General features: G+C 39.6%; 2 protein-coding genes across 4 annotated transcripts in view; one reads left to right on the top strand and one right to left on the bottom strand.

The window, feature by feature from the left end:
- vwa5b2 (von Willebrand factor A domain containing 5B2) overlaps window positions 1–15487 on the top strand; it is a 121234-nt gene extending 105747 nt beyond the window's left edge. For 2 of the 3 annotated variants that reach the window (XM_067995151.1, XM_067995152.1), the window contains exons 18-23: window positions 619–747; window positions 2617–2697; window positions 8723–8872; window positions 11461–11530; window positions 13056–13179; window positions 14429–15487. In XM_067995151.1, coding sequence (XP_067851252.1) covers window positions 619–747; window positions 2617–2697; window positions 8723–8872; window positions 11461–11530; window positions 13056–13179; window positions 14429–15199 — 1325 coding nt within the window. In that variant the 3' untranslated portion in view covers window positions 15200–15487. The remainder of the gene's footprint in view (window positions 1–618; window positions 748–2616; window positions 2698–8722; window positions 8873–11460; window positions 11531–13055; window positions 13180–14428) is intronic. The other variant, XM_067995153.1, reaches the window with a different exon arrangement.
- A 2529-nt stretch (window positions 15488–18016) lies between these two features.
- Window positions 18017–24877, bottom strand: part of alg3 (ALG3 alpha-1,3- mannosyltransferase) — a 36178-nt gene continuing 29317 nt past the window's right edge. Inside the window, exons 8-9 of the mRNA XM_067995149.1 lie at window positions 22617–22762; window positions 18017–21301 (exon numbers count right to left, since the gene is read on the bottom strand). Coding sequence (XP_067851250.1) covers window positions 21124–21301; window positions 22617–22762 — 324 coding nt within the window. The 3' untranslated portion in view covers window positions 18017–21123. The remainder of the gene's footprint in view (window positions 21302–22616; window positions 22763–24877) is intronic.

The following is a 24877-nucleotide window of genomic DNA, read 5'->3' as shown; positions in this document are numbered from 1 at the left end:
CAATGATTTTTATTTGAAATCTACAAGCTTTCGGAGGCTTCCTCCTTCCTCAGGTAAATGTCAGGAGCTCCTGAGGAAGGAGGAAGCCTCCGAAAGCTTGTAGATTTCAAATAAAAATCGTTGGACTATAACTTGGTGTTGTAAAATTGTTTACAATTGTCAACCCCAGTCCATCACCGGCATCTCGACATCATAGGTCATTCCAGGCTCTTCTCATCTTAAAATAATCCTAACATGTCGATTGATCCTCGACAAGCCTAGCTGCAAATATAGTGGAATCCAGCTGCAATTGTGTAAACTCCTTTGTCCTCACAATGCTGTCTTGGACCACCCAATAGTTCTTAGCATTAACTCTTTCTGTTTTCCCAGGGGTCAGCGGGATTGTTGTACGCACCATTTTAGGACACCATTGGACATTTTTAGGGCACTTTGCCTACAATGCCTAATGGCACATTCATTGTGCTAACCTACATTTCAGTATGGCTGTGTATGCTTCTTTATACCTAACTAAAAGGGCCTCTAGTAATATTCTATAACAATAGTTTTATGTATAATAACTGAATACTGCAGCATTCCTATGCATTATGAATCATGGAAATCTCTTTTGGTTTGTTCAAGGAGTTAAATTCAACCAGACCCGGGGCTCTTGCTCAGGAAGCAAACGGCAGAGAAGTTATTCTGTTGGATTGGGCCGAAGGCACTCAAGCCATGATTCTGAGGACTTAGATGATATGTTTGTATCAACAGGTAATGGTATAGCTACGAGTAAACCGTTCCCTTAACCACTCTAACAAAAATCAAATTGTGTCAAAAATGTTAAAGTACTGAAAGAATTTCTTAGTTATATTTTGCATTTGTAGCTATGCTTCTTTCCAGGTCTCTCTTTACCCCAATATACCCCAGTGAATCTCTTCACTTCTCTCCATGCAGGATTTGTAGAGGTTGTTTTTCCTTTTTATTTTTATTTTCCTTTTGATTAACTTGTTAATCCAGTTAGGGTCATGTTTATTTAGTGTGCTGGTCCTAGATATGTATTTATCCAGCATGCTGAACATAATAAAAGAAAGAAAGTCCAAATTCGCCCTGCCATAAATGGTTGGGCATATGGAAATGACAATGGAAAATGTTTCAGGCACTAAAGTGGGTGGAGATACAATGTTATGGATTGCTCACTTTTCTCTCTCTCTTCCCCCCTCGCCCCACTCACCACGTACAATCAGGTGAAGGACAGTGGGAAATCTAGACCTCTTTCTTTAACTATTGCATTAAACTGCACATCAATCTTCCTTGCTTGGACTGAAATCAGATCCTGGTCCCAGAGTGCAAGTTGATTGTCCTAGCTTGGACAGGATGTTTAACAGAGGTCCCATCTGTCTGTTCTGGTGCAAGTGAAAGATTCCATTGCACTATTTGAAGAAAAGCATGGGAGTTCTCCTGGTATCCTGGCCAACATTTATCCCTCCAATCGCTTTCGTGCCGGACCCATTTTCTGTCATCATTTCTGGTGGCAGGGGAAAGCATCAACTACCAAACACAGATTAACTGGGTTATTTGTCTAATTGCTAATTGTGAGACCCTGCTGTGCACAAATTGGCTGCCATATTTGTCTACCTAACAACAGTGACTACACTTTAAAAGTAACTCATAAGTGATTTGGGATGTCCTAAATGCACTAAATGAATATAAGTTCTTTCTTTATTAATTCACTGCACCACATTGCCCCATCCTTTTACCCATCAATATATATTGATTGACTAAAAGTCATATGCTTTTCAAGTCACAGATAATTGCATGCTTCATGATTTGGTAGATTTCAGAATAGCAGCACAGGAATGCCTAACTGATGTCACTGATATGTCTCAGTTTCCTTCCTTCCCAGTGAACTTGGATAACTTTCGGATTAATAGAGGAGTCAGTAACCAACCAATTTTGAGAGAAATAAAATGCTCTTGTCTGTACAGTTACTTTCTCCTTGAGTAGATATTATTATAAAGCACAGCAGGGGTAAGAGTTTCCTGTCTGTAATGATTTTTACAAGTTAAAGTGAATTGCTGATTTTACTTAAAATACAATAAATTCTCCTATTGTTGGGCTGTAAAGAGTCATCACTAATTTATCAGCAATGCAAATGAAGAATAAAAAATAATTTTATATTCCAAAAATTTAAAACTGTTAACTAAACCCAAAGGTGTGCTTAAGAGCATAACCAGATCAGCCCTCTTATTTTTTTCAGGCAAGGCCTTTCTCATGATTTGTGCCTGACTAATATATGTTTCCTGAGGAGCAGTGAGATACAAGAGTTGATCTAAGTGTGTGTGTGCGTGTGTGCAAAATATTTTTAGTGTTTAATGAATTCTTATTACAGGAGTTTGTAAAATGATTCCATACAGAGGTGTCAGTACAGTGTCTTCAGAGAAACTGTGGGTGGCTCTTAAAAGAGCCTTTGCGTTTACTTCTTTTTCAGTTCATTGTGGAGTTTTACTTGGAGCTGGTGTACTTGGTCTTTTCTTGGTTAACTTCTCTTGCAGGCATGAGATAGAACAAATTGCAAGAATGATAGGTGTACATTAGATGAAACTAAACTGTAAGGATAAGATGTATTTCTGCTCTTTACAGAAAAGGAAGAAACTCCAGCTTCACCAACCAGCATGGGCTCTTCCTCATCCTCTGGTTGGGAAAGGCAGAGTGTCCCAGATGGTAAATAATCCACTTCTGATTACTGATAGCTTTGTTACAATTCACACTTCTTTCCCATCAGATCTTTACAAAACGATTATTGATTGAGCCAGATTTTAAGATGTCACATGGGAATGTTACAAATGCAGTGAAATTGATTGAACACACTGGAAATTAATTCCAAATTAATTAATTACTACAAGATTCATACTTTTATTTTTGTTTTTAAAGTGTATTTTTCTTTTCATTTTCTCTTGTTAATCTTCCTACTATGCTGCATCTCCTAGACTTATATTGGTTTAGTGCCTTGTCAGGTCTTTCAGCAAAACCTCAAAGATTTGAAATACAGCATTTCACTGATATTGAATTACTTTGGAATGGATTGGTTGCTAAATAGGCAAATGTCGGCATAACGAGGTCATCAATTGTTACTGTGAGTGAGGAGAAGTAAGAAGTTTTTTGTTGTAGAGTGATTAGAGCATGGAATACATTGCTGCAGGAGGTAGATGAGGCAGAGATCATTGCATTGTGTTAAGGGTAAAGTAGATAAACATTTGAAATAAGAACATAAGAAATAGGAGCAGGAGTAGGCCAATCGGCCCCTCGAGCCTGCTCTGCCATTCAATAAGATCATGGCTGATCTGATCCTAACCTCAAATCTAAATTCATGTCCAATTTCCTGCCGGCTCCCCGTAACCCCTAATTCCCTTTACTTCTAGGAAACTGTCTATTTCTGCTTTGAATTTATTCAATGATGTAGCTTCCACAGCTTCCCGGGGCAGCAAATTCCACAGACCTACTACCCTCTGAGTGAAGAAGTTTCTCCTCATCTCAGTTTTGAAAGAGCAGCCCCTTAGTCTAAGATTATGCCCCGTAGTTCTAGTTTCACCCATCCTTGGGAACATCCTTACTGCATCCACCCGATCAAGCCCCTTCACAATCTTATATGTTTCAATAAGATCACCTCTCATTCTTCTGAACTCCAATGAGTAGAGTCCCAATCTACTCAACCTCTCCTCATATGTCCGCCCCCTCATCCCCGGGATTAACCGAGTGAACCTTCTTTGTACTGCCTCGAGAGCAAGTATGTCTTTTCTTAAGTATGGAGACCAAAACTGTATGCAGTATTCCAGGTGCGGTCTCACCAGTACCTTATATAACTGCAGCAATACCTCCCTGTTTTTATATTCTATCCCCCTAGCAATAAACGCCAACATTCCGTTGGCCTTCTTGATCACCTGCTGCACCTGCATACGAACCTTTTGATTTTCTTGCACTAGGACCCCCAGATCCCTTTGTACTGCAGTACTTTCCAGTCTCTTGCCATCAAGAAAGTAACTTGCTCTCTGATTTTTCCTGCCAAAGTGCATAACCTCACATTTTCCAATATTGTATTGCATCTGCCAAATCTCCGCCCACTCACCCAGCCTGTCTATATCCCCTTGTAGGTTTTTTATGTCCTCCTCACTCTCTACTTTCCCTCCCATCTTTGTATCATCTGCAAACTTAGATATGTTACACTCGGTCCCCTCCTCCAAATCGTTAATATAGATTGTAAAGAGTTGGGGACCCAGCACCGACCCCTGCGGAACACCACTGACTACTGGTTGCCAGTCCGAGAATGAACCATTTATCCCAACTCCCTGCTTCCTGTTAAATAACCAATCCTCCACCCATGCCAGAATATTACCCCCAATCCAGTGATTCTTTATCTTGAGCAATAATCTTTTATGTGGCACCTTGTCGAATGCCTTCTGGAAGTCTAAATACACTACGTCCACTGGTTCCCCTTTATCCACCCTGAAAATAGAGGGAGATACAGGGTTATGGGGAGAGGGGGCAGTGGGATTGATTTTAGATTGCTCAATAAAGAGCCAGCATAGAAATGATGGCCTGAATGGCCTCCTTCTGTGCTGTAAATTTCTATGTGCTCAAGTCCTGGAGCGACGTTTGAACTTACACCTTTCTGACTCAATGCAAAGAGCTAAGCCTTGGAGGATAGGATGGTTTAGGTTCCTGACTTTACAATGCATCATCAGTGGCACTCCACAATCAGCCAATAGAAGGCTGATTTAAATAAGGCTGGTCAAATAGGATCAATTTTCCCCTCCCCTAAAATTTAGACTTCTTGATATTTACTGGTGCTATCCTCTCTGGAGGCTTGGCAAAGAGTTGACTAAAACATCCCAAACTAAAGCAAATGTGGTGGGAGTGACAGACCTGCCCAGATACTCCATCTCGTAACTTTCTGCTGAGAGTTAATCTTTCAAATATTTCAGTCATTAAATTGTTCTTCATCAGAATATGACCATTGCTGGCCATCTGCCTCTTGGTTTTGAGTATTGAACCTGATTTACATGCCTTCTGTCTTGGCAAGTCAAGAGAAATAGGTGAGTTCAAAACTATGAGTGCAAGTGGGTATTTTGATTGTATGCACATGAAGATTATACAAATTCTATAGTCACGTATAAACAGTATTGACTTAGTGAGTACACACTTCTTCCCTTGAACTTCTTTGAGGATTCATTTAAAATCCAATACTGAATGTTAAAAGAACAAATTTATTAAAGTTTAAAACATATTTACATGCAGCAGCATTCAGCCTCTGCTTGCAAACTTCATCTTGCAGCCTCCCTACTTGTGGAGACTAAATCAAACCAATTGCTTAAATTGCAACATTGATACAAACAGGGAGAACTTTCTTGTATATTGGCAGTATGTGATTTACCAATAGGTACTTGCAGTGGATGAGATTCCTCACCACCAGTGTGTACCCAGAAAATTACATCCAGCATGTTACTGACATTAAGGGAATTTCACTAAATTACATAATCAAACTGATTATAGTAGTCTTGTAAAACATTATAGTAGTCATGTAAAATTTCCATTCTACGTCCACTTAAAGTGGGTTAAAAAAACTAGTAGTAGTACAGTAGATTTTCTCCTTCAGCCCAAGTAGTGCCCTGAGGGAACATTCTGAGCTATATAACACAAGAAGTATTGCTGGTTATAGGTCTGTCATTGATGGTGGTGGGAGATGATGAAGTAAGAGCACTGCATGAGAGGAGTATTGCACTTTGATATATTTAGCTTAACTGCACTTCTCCTTATAACACATGCTAAATAAGCTTGTCAACAACATCATTGCAATGTGCTTCTGAGAATGTGCTTTTTTTAATGGGGCAAGTTGAAAATGTTTCAACTTGTCACCCAGGCGCAAAACTGTGATTGTGGATTGGCCGCTCATTATAGAAACCACCCAATTTTCATTTCTATTGAAATCAATGGAAAGAAAAATTGGGCAGTTTCTCTAATGGGCAGCCGATCCACAATGCCAGTTTAACGCCCAGGCAGCAAGCTTGAAAATCTACCCCCATGTGTCTAAATTGAAGGGAAAAAAACATTTGGGGTGGAAATATTTTGTGTTCATTAGAGCTAATACACGCACCAATTGTATGTTAAGGAATATTTTGTCCATTGGTGTGAATGGTCCCCAAAATGCACCTGGGAATAAATGGTTGTAATGCACTTTAACACACTAAACTGGTGTTAATATTTTATTTGCTTGTTAAGTCCTTGTTAAGCAGCAATTAATGGGAACAATGCATATTTACTCTATTCACATAATGCATGAATTTCACATAATTGAAGTGGTACTAAAGCACTGGAGAGAGCTGGCAGAGTTCAAAGGATGAGCAAAGCTGGAGATAGCTTATGGAAGTAGTCTTTCTGTGAATACCTCAAATCTCCCTTCATTGGACACTTTGGAGGAGAGAATAAAGCAAGAGATGACTGCTCAGAGGTGCAAGGGCATTGGGTGGACCTTCAGTGCTCACAACTACCTGAGATACTATGTGCAATGTGTACATCCTGGCTACATCACCTTCCACGAGGAACAGTGTGTGCTGAGGCTGTGACTCACCAGAGCTGGAATCTCTGCACTGTGCTAGCTCCTGTCACAGAGGTTTAGTCAAGAACCAATATTTGGGTTCTCAGTGAAAGTGAAAGTAACCACTGCTCTAAACTCCAACATCACTGGGTAGCTCCAGGCAATTACAATTAACATCAGTGGGCTAGCCTCTTTTGCATACATTATTCACCAGCTGGAAAGGTCGATCCAATTTTTCAGTTGTTTGTCATTCCTTGAATATAAGGAAGGCATATAATGGATGCATTCATAGAATAGAATCGTAGAATGGTTACAGCACAGGAGGCGGCCATTTGGCCCATCGAGCCCACGGTGATTCATGTCACCATTCATGCTGCTGTAGAGAGTGTTCTCCCTTTATCACAAGAATCCTTTAGAGCTACCTTAATCTATCAATGTTATGAAATCACCAGCAAAATATTATGCATGGATGCTCATTTTCCAGGGACTGCTAATGAGACACATCATTGATGGAATCAAGGGTTTACCAATTGTTCAAGGAGGAGTTTGGGGAGGGCGGCGGGGCGCGGCGCGGGGGCGGGGGGGAACAGATTGCAAAGTTAGCTCCTGGGAGACATGGGTTAGCCACTTCAACAATGACTGATGACGCATCTGAGAAGCCCCAGCCCCCTTAATAAAAGGCTTACAATGACATATTTGTAAGGTGGATGTAAACTGGAACATAACTTGGACTTTTTAAAGCAATGTTTCTGATGTTTGCACCACTGTGATGGTGCTTTCCAGTATGACCTGCAGTGTGAACTGGCAGAATAATTCTAGTATTTTGTCTGTCGCACAACATTGCGGTTGATAGACGGACACACTGCTTGCTGGAGATGCTGCAAAAATCCAAGATGGACATACACAAGAAGAAATGCTTTTTTTCTATTGTTTTGCAAAACAAAGTCCTTTCTTTTTTGTAATTAAAAATGACTGCAATCACTTTAAACATTGTTGAGTAATTGGTTTTATTAATGTAAAAGTATGTTGTGTAATATATTTAACATTCTGTCACCTCACACTAACTTGATGAGTTAAATGAGAGTTAATTTTAACCTTATTTTTACCGCATTTGCGAGAATGCAATTTAACCTATGCGCTTTCTTGGAGATCGGGTGCATTAAAACTAATACACAGGCAATTAGATTCACCTGCAATAATGCTGCTTAATCATCAGTTAGCCATCTCAATAGTCATGTAACTGGTGCATGGTGCATCAATCCAGCTATGAAGTGTGCAAATTTTGGGAGCTAATGGAAGGAGCAAGGAAATCCACATAAGCCCATTTCATGGAAGAGGCCCTTCATATTATTGTAGATGGTATGAGAGAAAATTAAAATTCCTGCTATGGGTCAAGAAGGGCAACCCACCAATAAACAAAGGGTTCATGCATAAGAATAGTCGGCCAAAAACTGTTCTTTTCTTTGCAGGTACAACTTCACGTCTGCCTTTTCTAGGCTGTTTGCATACTTCCGAAATATTTTTGTTATCTTTTGTGTTCTCCACTTCCAGAAAATGACTGGATAAATTTAGGTTAACAGTACCCTTTTCTAAAACTACATTCAGGAAAACATGGCTGGTGGCTACAACTCCTTGCATAGCCATTTATAGCAATGTAAGCTAACTTAAGTCAGTCAAGCCCGTGTATAACGGAAGAGAATTGACAGGCCACCTAATTGCTCACCTTGACATTTCTCTACTCACTCTGCTTTTTGAATTTCAGCAGGCAAGATAGCACATTTTATTCAGCTACACCTATACATTGCTGTAGCCTCTTCTATCTGCCAAATTTTCTCATGCAATGCATACTGTTCTTTTCTTTGCAAAAGAAGATGGCCTTGAACAGGAAACAGTTTACAAGGACTGGTGGTGGGACTCAGCAAATACCCACTGTGAGGGGGCCATCATGGAGATCATTGGCTGGGAGGCTGAAGTTTGTGGAGACAACAATGCTCCTGGTTTGTGCAAATATATACTTTCATGTGGCAACAATTTATGTTTTGTCAAGTTTAGATCAGTTTCTGTGCTCTTCCATGAAACATACCATGTACTTTCATTGCGACAATATCCACAACAATGCCCATGTGCTCACCCTGTGCCATTTTGTTTCTTTTATAGAAAGGCCAGACCCCTTGGAAGGAAAATCAGGCACCTCTGCACTGCAAGGCTCAACTCAACACTCTGCATCATCCATGTCACTTGAACCAGGCACCAGCCCAGTTATAGACACTTCAGAGGGGCTTAATGAGTTTAAGAGGGAGGCACAGAGTGAGTCACTCATCATGATTGAGGAAGGGGCAGAGTAGTGGCTGAAGGAGGGCTCCATCTGTTAAGCTGAGGTTTGGCATGGCCAAGGGCCCTGTTTCGTTGCTTTGAAATTCCAACATCATCGAGCCACTGATGAAACAGATTTGCTGTCTCTCTGCATGAAAAGATGAGAGCTGGTCTGAGTAATGTTGAAATTTCTATGACCCAGTTGCAATTTCTACCACTATCATGCAGCAAAAGCTGACTGCTTTGCAGACGTGATTGACGAGCAAGTGACATCATTGTTATCTGCAAGGGAAAGCTCAGGCACAGGTGGCAAGCCCAGTTCGAGCATCTCTCTGTTGATGCCAAGGTATTTATGTCCACACTTAAAGATGTAATAAATTTGAGGTCTTATGAAAAGCACCAGGGACAACAAGGGAATTCAGAGAACTCAGCTCACAGAGATTAGTGATATCAGGACTTGGCATCCAAAAGTGGCAGGTGTGCAGAAGCATAGGAACAGGTGACTGTCTCTCAATTGTCAATTCCTCGGTAGCATATTTGAACAGCTTTGTTTGATACATCAATTTCTATGTGCTCAAGCATTTGTATTTTTTAAAAATTAAATTCATATGGTATTTTTCTAATAGAAATGACTTACCAACTCGAAGACACATTCAAAAACTAAAACAAGACAAATAGTCCACTATACTAAAGCAATGATCATTTTAAGAAAGTATTTGCAGATAGCTGGGAAGGCAAGATGGGCATATAGAATGTGTGCACGTGAAGCTTGTACCATTTTTAAAAATTTTGTTGCCAATTTTCTCTCCTTTTCTCCCCTTCTCTTCGAAAGATGCTGACCTTTACCAGCATATAATTCTACATGTGCTAACAACCTTCTGGTAGCTCATCTTATTTGCCATTCTTCATGTGTGAACCCAACAACAACAGCCTGTATTTATATAGCGCCTTTAATATAGTAAAACATCGCAAAGCACATCACAGGAGCAATTATCAAACAAAAATCAATGCAAAAGGCAATCTGAGCATGCGTACACAGGGGTTAATGGATAGTGGTCAGGACAGAGATTGTTGTCTGATTTTTTTTTCTCTCCCTGGACAGGGACGCTTAGGTCAATTGTATCCCAAATGCTGTTCGCCTGCGATCAGTTAAATTGTAACTCACCAGATATTGAACTTGGGATCTTTTATGCATTGTTTAATGTTACACTTGGTAGTGCTATCTGCTAGGGCATCAGGGGAGCTTTATATCAATTTTGTGATAACATATAATTAGTTTTAAAATATAATAGAATGACATAGAATGTACAGCACAGAAACAGGCCATTGGGCCCAACAGGTCCAATCAGAAAATGATTGATTTATTATGGTTAAGATCTGGTAGTTACATTGTAGATCAATCAATAATTAGGGATGTTGGGATGAAGATATCACTATAATGGGTATTGGGAGTGAATTGGTTATAAATTGGTACATTGAAATAGTACACTTGGATAAGACATACTTGCATAACTTATACACTGTACAATGTGGCTTTCTTGGACAATTTTTATACATTATAAAAATAATCAATCGTGATGTTGGCAAATCAAACCCTAAACTTCTGCACACCACCTCCCTCTACTGGTAGGACAGGTGAGTGAGATGCAAACTTCTCGAAGAAACTAATCCTTGATTAAGCTCATGCTTGATCAACAGACCGTGCACATGTTATGGGCAAGATGTCCATTATCATGTTAATAGATCGCCTTCAGTGACTTTAAGACTTATTTAATCAAAGTTCTGCTAGCCTTCAAAAAACATTTGAGTTTTACTCTATCAATCTGATATTGTTAGGTTGAATGTGGTTTTGTAGCTCTCTTGCAGCTATCCATTATTCAACATATTAGATTATGCGGAATGAGTTACAGGTGTTAGTGTTTCAGGGAATTCGAAGTCCAAACTTCTGGTTCCTTAACCAATTTTCTCTAGTTTAACTGTAGATTTTTAAAATCACTCTATCTGTGCTCAACCCCCCCTTCCTGAAGCTGACCTTACCTCAACTGGGCATAGGCATCATCTCACCCAAACTAATAATCCTACACAAACGTTGAAATTGTGGCAGTCAAGATTATGTTGCCGCTCATCCCTAAAGACTTTATTTAAATATAAACAGTTTGGGGCAGGGGAGTAAATAGTATTCACTGTTCAAGAATCATGGCAGATCATTTACAAACCTACATGCATGAGCTGGAGAAATGTGCTGCCTGGCATTTGAACTGGTCATACATACAAATAATGGTATTGTTTTTGTGAGTTGGATGCCTTTGTGAGGCGGAGGCAGCATGACGTAGGCGTAAGGGTAATAAAGCTGATTGTGAAGTTGAATCTGAAACTTTATAGCCTCACGTAAGCTACTGCAGCATTAGGATTACTTTTTGTTAGCACATTACCAATTAATAGAATATTCTATACAATATTATTGGAGAGTTCTTTTCTACAATGAATAAGAATATAAAACATCCCAATCCTAATTGCTGATATTTAATTGATTTGCAGTTTATCTTCATCATAAAATAACAGCAATTTCTGTGTTCTTCCAGGCAATGTACAGAGTCCATCGACGATGTCAGTACGATCACAGAAATCATTTGAAAATTTCTTTGGATCCAGGTACCCTGATTAATTTATTTTTCAGAGTATAAGCAAAGTAGCAGTGATATGCTTCTTAGCTCACAAAAAGTGGAATACAGAATTTATTCCATCCACACAAAATAACATCTTGGCTAGAATTACATTCTACTGAGCATATTAAAATAATAATATAGACACTCATTCTCACTTTCAATAAGCACTAGCTAGAACCATAGTAACTCTTTTGTGGCTACCAATGTGTTCTACATGGTCAATGGTACAAAAAAAAACTTCCTTAAGCTACACAGCTGACTCACAAAAAAAGCTGATACAACCCAAAACTTTATAGACTATTTCCTGAATAAAATTGAATCGAATAAACATCCTCACCAAGGACAAATCTTACAAGCAGCAACACTCCTCAACCAAATAGCAAGCAATGGCTCCAATAACATCACAATGATAACTGACCATATGCATTCTGGATAATTACAATGCACTACTCAGCACCTAATTTGCCAAAAAATAAACACCATAGCAAACTGAAATACCACTCAATAACACTTCTCTGTTTTAAATTTTAACTGTACTGCCAAAAAGTGATACACGTGTATTGTGCAAGTGGGACAGTGGCTACAAAGTTGTTCCATACCTTGACAAGAAACAACTCATCACTTTATTTCTCATGAAATGTTTGGTCTTTTTCACTCATTGCATAAATTGGTAATCAACAGCTTCATATACAGTGCCCGATATTTATTTAATGTTATGTTGTGTTTTGGGCAGATCTAATCTAATGCACGGTTAAGTAGAATCCCCTCATAATTTAGCATCATTAATATCCCTCTTGTTCCCTCATCAAACAAACATGGCGCTCTTAGAGGGTGAAATTCCACCTGTTAATAATTTTAGCAACAAAAAGGCACAAAGACTAAATGGGATTTTGTGTTTTGTACTCACACTGACCTTTTTGGTAAAATTATCAACAGGAGAAATATCACTCCCTGTGACCTTTGCCTAGCTGCTCTAGGTATGTGGACCATTTGTCTGATGTCACTGTAGTTAATGATCCTACTTTGTTTGTCTAAATATCAATCTATATTTAAATTGTTTCAAATTTAAGTTTTTGTAAGAATGCTTTATATAAATAGCCAACTCTATAGACGAAGCTGCTACAAAGCCAATAGACTAACCCTTTTCTCAAAGTTGTTTTGGTGAAATTCCAAAAGCTGTTCCTTTTAAAATTTTATCACATTAAGCCCAACATGAGGTCTACCTTCCAGAGACCTCTCCTATCAAATCCGGTGGACATTGGTGAGGTATTTTCAAATTATGTCATTTTGGTATGGACCAACAAATACATGGGCACAACCACCCATTCTGTCACAAATATTTGTGGGCATTGCTACTTTGACCAATTAGTTTGGTTCTATCAAAAGCATAAGTACTAAGAGGATTAAAGCCGAGATAACCTGATCCCACTCTCTGAAATGCTCTGCTCCCCTGGTGTGAATCTAGCTATTGATTCACTCAACTTGCTAACCCTCCTTTATTCACTCTTAAGGTTTAACCTGGGAAGGTACAGAAGCCCTAGTCACACTGGAAAATACATACCAATAAAACCCAACCGTCTGTCTGCCAAGCTGGACATCTCTCCTGAAGAAGAGATTAACGACTATTTGCCATTGGTAAGAAAAATTGTGAACATCTTACTTCGATTAGCTTTTATGGACTAAAATACTGAACCCTTTATTGAAGGCCCGACATCATGAGATTTTGCTGCAAAAGCAAATATTAATTCATGTTGAGTACTACCACTGTACTTAAGCATTGCCGTTGATATAACAGTCTGTTTAATAATAGTAAAGATGGAGCAAGAACAAGCAGAATGAAGCCTACACAGTCCACACACAATTTGTCCTAGCATGGATTTTGTTGCCTCATTCAGTAACGAGAGAAACGTTAATAGCCCAGATAAAACTGAGATTTCTCCCTGAACACTGAAGACAATCAAGTGAAAACTCCAGCATATCAATCTAGCATTACAACCTAACGTTCATCAATGGATAACATTCTTATGGTATCAATATGACTGTTTAGTGATCATTTTGACTTCAAAGTTCTACAAGTATCCCTATAATAATTAATCCCATTCTAACCATACATTAAAATGAGTTAAATATAACATCAACTGATTTTGATAACACTATTCTATATATTTGCCACGTGAGAATGTGTATGTAGTACCTATAGTAACTTCCACATAATGCATTAAGTGTTTTATATTTGGTGTTTGCAGTAAGAACACAGATGGCCTTGAGACAGTCTTTTGGACTGTTTTTTTAAGGAAAGTTCTTTTGAAAACAGGGATAACATTTTATGATGGTTTCACAAGTAATCAAACAAATGGCTTTATAGTTCTGATGAATGCAGTTCAGGATTTCGTTCCAGTTGAATCAATTTTTTAAAAATAGTGTATATTACAAATTTCTCTCCTTTTCCACAAAGTAAATTGGATTTTGGTTTAATTTTGTTTCAATGTCACATCTCTCTTAAAGATTAACATTTCAAAAATGTTCAATTAAATGAGAGTCAGTTTTTTTATACACTTGCTGTAAATGTGACCATCAAATATATCACAACTGAGGGCTACTTGGAAAAATAATCTACTTATACAGAAGAGTATATTTAACCCAGCGCGTGGTTAGAATGTGGAACTCGGTACCACGAGTAGTTGAGGCGACTAGCATAGATGCATTTAGGGGAAGCTAGGTAAACACATGAGGGAGAAAGGACTAGAAGGATATGTTGATGGTGTTAGATGAAGAAGGGTAGGTGGAGGCTCGTGTAGAGCATTAACACTGGCACGGACCTGTTGGGCTGAATGACCTGTTTCTGTGCTATACGTTCTATGTAACTTGCATTTTATTATTCCAGGTGCAACTACAATTGGCATCTGGAGCATTTCTCCTAAATGAAGCCTTTTCTGAAGCTGTTCAGATTCCCTTAGATCGACTGAGAAGGGCCTCACCTTTCTCATGTCATAGAGCAAGTCTCAGCCCATCTTCACGCTGTATGTCACCACGTACACCGGGTAGCAAAACTGAAACTCTCCTCAGAAGGGAGATCTCCATTCATAGTCAAAATGAGACTCAACCTTGTGCTAGTAAGAAGGATGTCCAGTCAGTGTCTGAAAAGGATCAAAGAAATACTGAAGAAAGCACAAAAAGTTCTAAGAAAATTAAATGGTCGCATCTTGAGGGTGTTTTCGATCCAACCAGTTCTCCAGCAAGTCTGTACAATTCATTCAATGCCAGCACTGATGGTCTGAGCACCGCCCTTCAGCAAGTTGACAGTGGCAGGGGCTCTGAAACTGATCTGAATGAAAATTCGCCAGTCACCTCCGAAACTAGTGGTGCCTTTTATGAATCAGCAAATGACCTAAATTCACAGTACGACGATTTGGAAGGGATGAGCTGGGCAACTGCTGTAGCACTGGGGTGGCTTGAACATCAATGCGCCGGTTACTTTCTGGAATGGGAGCTCATTGCCGCCAAGGCAGACTCATGGCTACACTCACAGCAGCTTCCTGAACGGGTAAATGTCAATGGACTGAAGGCAGCAACTAGACAGCTTTTCCTGTTGCTTCGCCACTGGAACGAGAACATTAAGCTCAACATGTTGTGTTATAATCCAAATAATATGTAAATACAAATAGATGTTCAATGAAAATATATGTACTTTATAACAGTTTTAAATTGTAGTACAGAAAATTAAATTATATTGCCTGATTGGAAAAACTAATAAAATATATAAAATTCTGTTGCATCATTGGATAAAATGTAATCTTTTTCACCATCTAAGTGACCATTGTGACTGCGGCATTCCATTAATTAAAAATGTATGGCGCAGATTTCAAAACATATACTTCCTTTCTATTGCGTAACATTTGCAAAAAAAATTCTGATTCTGATGGTTGAATTAGAAGTACAAGAACCAGCCCTGATTTATATAATAATCTTGAAATAAATGACAACACTAATTTCATACTGCTTTTGGTGGAAAAATTCTGTTACAATTGTCAGAAGTTTAATTACACTTAGATGGTATTAGTACTTTCCGTGTTGCAAGATGGTACTCAGTCTACCAGCTTTAGTTGTTTTTGAGTCATCAGTTTTAACCTTGGCCAGTAGGTGGAGCGGTTCACGAAAGCAGATTGGGACATTCTAATTCCAAATGGAGCAGACATCATGGGCTCAATGTTGGGGGGCAAGAGGACTCCAAAAATCGCAGAAATCCCGTTCGGGTTTGGAAGCTGGCTCCAACCCACCGATTTCCGAGTTTCCCAGGGACCCACCTGTGGGCACAGTGACGACCCGAAACTAGAAGTCCCGCCGGCGATGACAGTTAAAGACCCAATTGTACCTCATTGAGGTACTCAAGGCACTTTACCTGTGACAGATTAAGTAATTGTAATGATTTTTAACTTACCTGGGTGAAACCAGGCGTGAAGGGCTGGATCAGGGAAAAGGAAACTAAATAAATTAATTGAAAAACCATAGAAGGAAGTTAAAATACAAAATGGACCTACCTTTGCACTCTGCTCCGATGTCCGATGTCTCCCTCTCCGATCTCCCCCTCTTCACCCCCCCCCCCCCCGATGTCCTCCTCTGCCCCCTGATCTTCCACTCTCACCTCCCACTTCCCGATCTTCCATTCCAGTGCCGGATGACGTCTCGCTCGCTCTCTTTCTCTTCCCTCTTCCCCCGCGTTGCAGCTCCTAACAGCAGCCAGCCTGTCAATCAGGCTGCCGGGCAGGAAACCCGGAGAGGACGTTAATCATCAGAAATCACCATGCGATCACATCGGAAATGGTAAGATTTGTTCATGTGGATTTGCCACGCGCACCTTCACCCCCCGCTGTCAACCCACCACCATTGCAAAATCGACCCTCATCTATCCCTGTGTTCTGACAACTGGGCAAGTGAGAATGCTGTTCAGCAAACACAAATCTGATCCAAAGTTTGTCTGTCACTTTCAATCCACGTATTGTTGCAATGTCTTGCCTGCATAGTTCAGTTCTGGTAGCAGTTGATCGTGGAGTCAGTTCTCATTGGTCTTATTTTTAAAAAAAAATATGATGTATCTGCTACGAGCACAATAGAATAAGACCAAAGAGGAAAAGAACATCATTCTAATTGATACTTACGTTGCAGTCACATTTCTCGAGAAAGATAACATTTTGCATTAAAAGACCAACAAATAGATGATTTTTGGTGACCTTGCCACTTTTGAAATATGTTAAAAGCTTAATGGGAAAACACAAAGATGCTAATTTAACAATTGGAATGATCTAGTCATCAAAAGCAGACCTTGCTCTTAGCTTGCCTATTTTATATCATTTAAAATTGATGATGAATTTGTTGACTGATATGCATTAGTGCTCAATTCTGAAATTTCCCAGCATGAAGTATAAACTGCACTGTGGGCCCATTAAGATTATTACCTTCATAAACTTTGGGAATTAAAAGAAAATTAACATAAAAATTTACAGATGACATGATAATTGCAATGCTTTAAAATAAATAGAGATGAGAATAGGCCACATGGCCATTCCAAACTCATTCCTCTCATAGATTTAACATAGGATGTTGCTCCCACTGAGTTTCTAACAAAGTTGCATTGTATTATTTCTTTATTTATAGGACACTGCAGCTTTTAGGTGATTTCAAGTACAGTAACTGAAAATCACAGTTGAAGTTTCACTGACTTGATCTCATTCTTTACTAAAAGGAGCTGATGAATTATTTTACCATTGTTGTTGTTAGAATCACTAAATTTGCGAATCTACGACAAACAATCAGCTAAATAAAAATGGTCAAATATTTAATTTACTAATTAGAAGTAATGCTTCTGCAATAAGCCAGGGCTACCATGGCATGTGGATGGGTCAAACAGACTGTGGATGCAGATTACTCATCTAAATTAACAAATTGATGGCCTAGTTGTTTTAGTACAGCTTGCAAAAAACTAAAAACTGCATTCTCACATCATGGATAAGGACACTCCCCTTCTCCGGCAATGCTGCTGCTTACATAGGCCAGTGAAGGCAGATGGTACCACTGCAGTGAAACACTTTGCTTCAAACTGCAGTTTTGAGTGCTATCAAATGTACCAACCCCACCACCTGATAAATCAAGGTTTTACTGGGATTACAAAAATATCACTATTCAGTACTGAACAAGGAAGCACCTTGTGTTAAATGTGTGATTTGTTCTCCATTCTAAAACATTGTTCAGTTCAACAATCTATAAATATGCTTCCTGCCTAAGCTGTTGCTGATAAACAGCCAGCCAGCACTGGCACTAAAACAGGTGTGATAGAGATGAGGAGACTGAGTTTTAAAAAAATCTCAGCACTGATGTTTTTGAGCAATCCTGCATTATTTTTGGAACGTAGTTTTTTAAAATACGCAATTTAAACAGCTTTCACTTTATTCCAAAGATAGTGAGTGAAGAAATACTCTTTAGTTCTGTTCATTTATTTTAATTTCACTCAAAAACAAATGAACACAAATAATGTCTACATATTTTTTCATTTCACCTGCAGAGGAGACAGGATTCAAAGAGGCCAGCATAAGATTTGTTTATCCAAAACGCTGCAAAATACAGCAGTTTATATTCTACAGAATACTAATTAGAGTCTTATTGTTCACATTGGATGAGAAAGGTTTTTTTGTCTTAAAAAGAACTGACTCTAAAGCTGGGTAGCTTCATGTATGTTGACTAAATTATTGCTGTTGGCTATTACTATAGCAGTATATTTTGACTTTTGTTCATACACAGCAGCAGATGTAGAATAATAGACAGGCAGTCTGGGGTTGGTTTTGTTCTATTTATCCAGACACATGGTAGAGTTGTATAAACAAGTCCAATAGCAACGAGAGACACCTTGCACTTCTAACCAGCTGTTTTCTAAAAGTTTATTTTCTTCCTTTCAGCTTTAGTGTAAAGATAAGACAGGGTAAGGCAACTACACAGGGAAGAAAGCCATTTCTTTTGAAAAGCAAGAAAATAATTTTTGCCTGCACAGTCCGAGTATGAATGGTTTATAGGGACATTCTTTTTCAGAAAATATAGCAGGAATTGACAACTTTCTGATTGATGCATGAATACATTTTGACAACATATTTTATAGACTGTATAATTAAGACTGAAATGAAGATGTTTCAAAGCTCAAGGAGAAAGTATATGGAAGTGATAGATTGCTGATGCCTGCAAATGGGTACAGTGATGGTTACAAAACACACTGACCGATTGATTGGCCTGTCTAAAAATCATCAAATACAACGTTTGGTGGTTTGCTGTGCTCTCCGTGGTCTAGTCACATTTTTTTTGATAATGCTCCTGTGAAGCGCCTTGGGACATTTTATTACATTAAAGGAGCTATATAAATGCAAGTTGTTGTTGTTGTTGTAGGCTATTTAGGGAGAAGTCAAAGAACTAGGTTTTGATGAAACGGCATCTGTTTTAGGTATAAGTCCATTAAAAGTGTACTGAAAGCTCTGTCTACTCCAGGTCTTTGGTGAAAATTTAGTGCACATATGTGGAAACCTTTGGCCTTGTACAAGTTTGCTCTACATGATCAGCACCTTTTACAATCATTGGAGCTATGCCTTGGCGATGCTCCCAAGTCATTTTCCTGCACTGTTGTCCTTAGTCATGGCACAGTGTAGGGTCAGCAGAGGTATACCTCCTCTTACCAGATGTACCTTGCCGACTGGCAGCATGTTGAGCCTACCTGGGGGTCCAAACTGGAATTTAGGACCCTAAAGATGAGGCCCAATTTTTTTTCTTTTTTTAAAACAAGTGGTCACCGGCACAAGGAGCTAATGGGGCACCCTTCCCATCCTTCCACCCCCACAACCCTCCAACCCGGCCTTTCCACTGGGCTTTCTGGCCACTTCGGCACAGGGGTGCGCCAGAAGTGCTTACAACCCACAAAAGGCTCGATAAGCGTTAGCCCTTTCCCTGACCCAGTGAGTTTTGGTGGATGCATCTCGGCACTTAAACCAAGATGCACCCTCCGTGGATTTTTGGAGCCCCTGACTACTGTCCTTCATGTTTGGGGAGGTACTTCCCTTCCATACTTTGTGGAAGCCTGGAAGCCAGTGCCTGCTTGGAACTTTCTGTGAACATGTAGCCTCTTCAAATTTAATTTCAATTGAACGTACAAAAATGCCTAGTTCTACTCCACAGGTAGAGCTATCAGTTTCTACACACAGGATACATGCGTGGGGGGAATGTAGTAAATTAATGAAAGAGGGGAGAGAAAGAGGATAATAACAGCCCACAGACGGTTCAAATGCAACAGGTGCTGTTATGTAGATTGCATTATATGCAGTTTATACACTATAATCTTTCAATTAAGAGTTGTATATCCTGTTTGTGCAGCACTATTTGCCAAATATAAATATTTAAATTAACATTGAACGTTCGTTCAAAAAATGATTTCCTCTTGATTTCAAATTCAATGTCTACTAAAAATAAATTTCTATATCTATTCAGCAAAAATTTATAGCATACATTGTAAAAAATAAAGTCAGCCTCAACATATGGAAGCCATACATTATTTCTATGGGAAATCTTTGCCATTTACATAGGTGCTATTCTTACAGTATATACTTGAAAAATGAATACTAGCACACTTGACCTACCCTTGAATGTCAATTCCTATTCTATAATGATTATATAACTTGCCCAATTTATAGCTCACATGTATAGAACTCCTAACTCACACAGGACAAATATAGTAGCAACCCTCAGCCTTTAACTCAATGTGGACAACATATGGAAATCTAATGTACTTAAGTCTTTACCAAGTCAGTTTGTTGCTGTCTTTATGCTGGTACAGCGACTCCTACTGATGCAAGTAGACTTCTAATCAATTCTCATTCATTCCATCATTTGCTTAGAGACAGAATCTAATGCAATCTATAAAAGTAGACACAAAAAATTATTCTTAAAAAATTACTCATCAAGAATGAAGCTAATCTGCAATTAAACAAATTGATTTTTAAAAATTGAATTCTTAAAACTGTGGCCTTCACTTATTTTACATCCCAAAACTTCTAAAGGACTCACTATTTTTCCCAGAAAGGTGGCTGCTGAGGAAGTGAAAGGGAAGAAAAGTAAAAGCACATAATGCTGATAAGCCACACGGTGAAGATAAATCAGCCTAAAGCTACCACTATGAATCTGCGTTATTCCAGATAAGTACAGTGTCAATATTTTGCTCCGTGTTCATTCATGTAGGATGATAGAACTGTCTACTTCACAGAAAAAAGAATTAATTGTAAACCAAAACCTAAAAGATAGCGAGAGAGAAAAATACAAGGGACCAGCTGGCAAGTGCAAAATGATATCCAAAAAACAAAGCTACAGGTATCCAACTCATATGAAACGGTTTGGAGTCTATAATGGCCATAGGACCACAAATCCGTTATGTACTTCAGACTGGTAGCCATCGAGCTACCCTGAATAAGAGTTTCATTTTGTTAATTTCTCCCCTAGCTGTATTAAATTATGAAATCACTGCTGTCTTGCTGGAGGGCAATCTTCAAGTCCAATAAATCATTTTCTCTTTTTCAATACATCTGGGTCATCGGTTGATGCACTCTTCTCAGGTTCAGTATGACCGTACCACAGAGATAGCAGAATAATCATGTGACACACATGGAGTGAGATCGAGCTATACACAGTTGAGGGATAGGTATTCCAGGACAGCTCAATTAATCCCAGAATGAGTACTCTGAAAGAGGAATAAAAATTGACATCAACACATTGAAATGGCCTATTTTAACCCTCTTTTAATCAGTACAAATCTGCATGTAGGTAATCTCCATCAACCTGTATGTCATTAACTGATATTAAGGACATCCAAATGTGCCCAGTGTTAAGTAAATAGTAAGCCCCAATGTATTGGGTCATGCAGTGAGTACAGGTGTAACCATTCCTGTTAAGTGCAATCCACTCAATCTGCTCCAGCAACATGAAAATACCTTGAGCTGTGGATACCGTTTATTTATTATTTACACATAACTGGAACAGAATTAAGCAGAATCACTAAGGGAGGGGAGAAAAAGAAATTCCATACAAATGTTTGTTGCCAGGCTGCATCTGACCAGCTGTTTTAATCCAAAAGATACAGACAATACAATATTGTGCCAAAGCATATGAAAGCAGTTCCCCTTAAATATCGCAGTAAACAAACTCATTGCTATTCACTGGCAAGTAATTATTTGAAAATGGTTACTCTCAGTAATTTAAAATCTGCAACTTAGAAAACAACTATAGGTTCCATACTTTCAATTCAAATATCCTCGAGAAAATTATTATTTTACCTTCTTTCAGAAAATTGGATTGACATGGGAAATAATGATTCTAGATTTTAAATTCTGGGAATACTGATGATGAAAAACTGTAAAATCCAATAGAAACTTTACAATTTTTTTGTATGAAGTTATTTTTTTGAAAGAAGGAACCTTTATTGGTAACCACGTGGCAGCTGGAACAGTTAGGTAAAACAGCAAGCATTTATACTATGATATTGTCTTGTTCTCACTGGTGTAGTCAAGACATCAAATTCAGCTACTTTATTAGCTTAGAAAAGTCATCTTTCATTCCTCTTCCAGAGTACTGGACATGAATCCAGCTGGTTGCCCATTCTTTGAATGTAACAAAATTGAGGGGGTGAAATTGATCTTGTAGGCAATGAAAAAGTAAATTAGCCAGGGTGTAAAACGGGCTGCTGATTCACTATCGCCCAAGGCCAATGTCACCCCCTTAATGTCTTCATGACTGCATCAGTAGAACTTTGTATGTTTGAAGGAGAACATTCTAAGTTCAAATTGCTCATTAAGTTATTTTCTATTTAACTCAAAATTTTTAGATTTTTAATTTTCTCTGAAACCTTGCTTTTCAACACTTATTAAAAGAGGTTTTAAATGAAAAATGAAATTGTAAAGTAAACAAATCATTTAAGTTCTGGAATATTACACATATTACACTCCAATACAAAGAACTGTGGCATATGTGCAGTTGTACAGTGAAATGGTGACACTTACTTGAGAAGATGAGCGAGTTTTTTCACACGGGTACTCCATAAGAGGTACGGCAGAGTATGAAAGTACCAGACATAGAACTGATAGTGTAGTGATCGACTGAAACTGATCCCAATGAAATTCGAGGTGAAGAGAACAAATACAATCTGTGCTCAACAGTAAAGGATAAATGAGGCATTTAGAGATTATCAATCAAGTTGATTGATTCAGCTCTGTGACTAAAAGGAGCAGTGATATATGTTGGAGGAGCTAGTCACTTCAGCATTTTGGAGCAGCTTACAACTTTACTACAACAACAACTTGCATTTATATAATGCCTTTAACATAATAAAACATCCCGAGGCACTTCACAGGAGCGTTATCAAACAATATTTTACACTGAGCCAGATAAGGAGACATTAGGACAGGTGGCCAAAAGCTTGGTCAAAGAGGCAGGTTTTAAGGAGTGTGTTAAAGGAAGAGAGAGAGGTAGAGAGGTGGAGAGATTTAGGGAGGGAATTCCAGAGCTTAGGGCCTAGGCAGCTGAAGGCACGGCTGCCAATGGTGGAGCGATTAAAATCGGGGATGCGCAAGAGGCCAGAATTGGAGGAGCGCAGAGATCTTGGAGGGTTGTAGGGCTGGAGGAAAGTTACAGAGATAGGGAGGGGCGAGGCTATGGTGGTATTTGAAAACAAGGATGAGAATTTTAAAATCGAGGCATTCCCGGACCGGGAGCCAATGTAGGTCAGCAAGCACGGGGGTGATGGGAGAACAGTGAGTTAGGATATGGGCAGCAGAGTTTTGCATGAGCTCGAAATTATGGAGGGTGGAAAATGAGAGGCCAGCCACGAGAGCATTGGAATAGTCGAGTCTAGAGGTAACAAAGGCATGGATGACAGTTTCAGCAGATGAGCTGAGGCGGGGGCAGAGACAGGCGATGTTACGGAGGTGGAAGTAGGCGGTCTTGGTGGTGGAGCAGATATGTGGTCGGTAGCTCATCTGAAGGTCATATAGGATGCCAAGGTTGTGAACGGTCTGGTTCAGCCTTAGACAGTGGCCAGGGAGAGGGATGGAGTTGGTGGTTAAGGAATGGAGTTTGCAGCGGGGACCAAAGACAATGGCTTCGGTCTTCCCAGTATTTAGTTGGATGAAATTTTTGCTCATCCAGTATTGGATGTCGGACAAACAGTATGACAAATGAGAGATAATGGAGGGGTGGAGAGAGGTGGTGGTGAGGTAGAGCTGGGTGTGTCAGCGTACATGTGGAATCTGATGCTGTGTTTTTGGATAATGTCGCCGAGGGGCAGCATGTAGATGAGAAATAGGAGAGGGCCAAGGATAGATCCTTGGGAGACTCCAGAGGTAATGGCGTGGGAGCGGGAAGAGAAGCCATTGCAGGTGGTTCTCTTGCTACATCTGGATAGATAAGAATGGAACCAGGCGAGCGCAGTTCCACAGAGCTGGACGACGGAGGATAGGCGTTGGAGGAGGATAGTGTGGTCAACCATGTCAAAGGCTGCAGACAGGTCGAGAAGGATGATGAGGGATAGTTTATCATGGTCACAGTCACATAGGGTGTTATTTGTGACTTTGATAAAGGCAGTTTCAATACTGTGGCAGGGGCGGAAACCTGATTGGAGGGATTCAAACATTGAGTTGCGGGAAAGATGGGCACGGATTTGGGAGGTGACAACACATTCCAGGACTTTGGAGAGGAAAGAGAGGTTGGAGATGGAGCGGTAGAGTGCAAGGATAGAGGGGTCATGGGTGGGTTTTTTGAGGAAGGGGGTGATGATGGCAGATTTGAAGGGGAGGGGGACAGTACCCGTGAAGAGGGAACCGTTAACAATATCAGCTAACATGGGGGCCAGGAAGGGAAGTTGGGTGGTCAGCAGTTTGGTGGGAATAGGGTCGAGGGAGCAGGAGGTGGGTCTCATGGTCAAGATGAGCTCAGAGAGGGCATGAGGGGAGATAGGAGAGAAACTAGAGAAGGATGCAAGTTCAGGGTTAGGGCAGGGGGGTACTTTATGAGAAGTTTGGCTTGCTGGGCTAGGGGAAGGGAGGGAAGTGGCAGAGGCAGCTGAACGGCTGGTCTCAATCTTAGTGACAAAGTAGTCCATGAGCTCCACGCACTTGTTGATGGAGGTGAGGGTGGAGGAGGCAGGGGAGGGGGGGTTTAAGAAGACGGTTTGTAGTGAAGAGAAGCCGGGGGTTATTTTTAAATTCCAGGATGATTTTTAGCAGTAATTCTGTAATTATCCATCTAGTGTAAGTATCCAATTAAT

Source organism: Heptranchias perlo, chromosome 13 (assembly GCF_035084215.1).
Source record: "Heptranchias perlo isolate sHepPer1 chromosome 13, sHepPer1.hap1, whole genome shotgun sequence".
NCBI classification, from domain to species: Eukaryota; Metazoa; Chordata; class Chondrichthyes; order Hexanchiformes; family Hexanchidae; genus Heptranchias; species Heptranchias perlo.
Note: the sequence above shows the minus strand (reverse complement) of the source record. Positions and strands in the feature narration are given on the sequence as shown.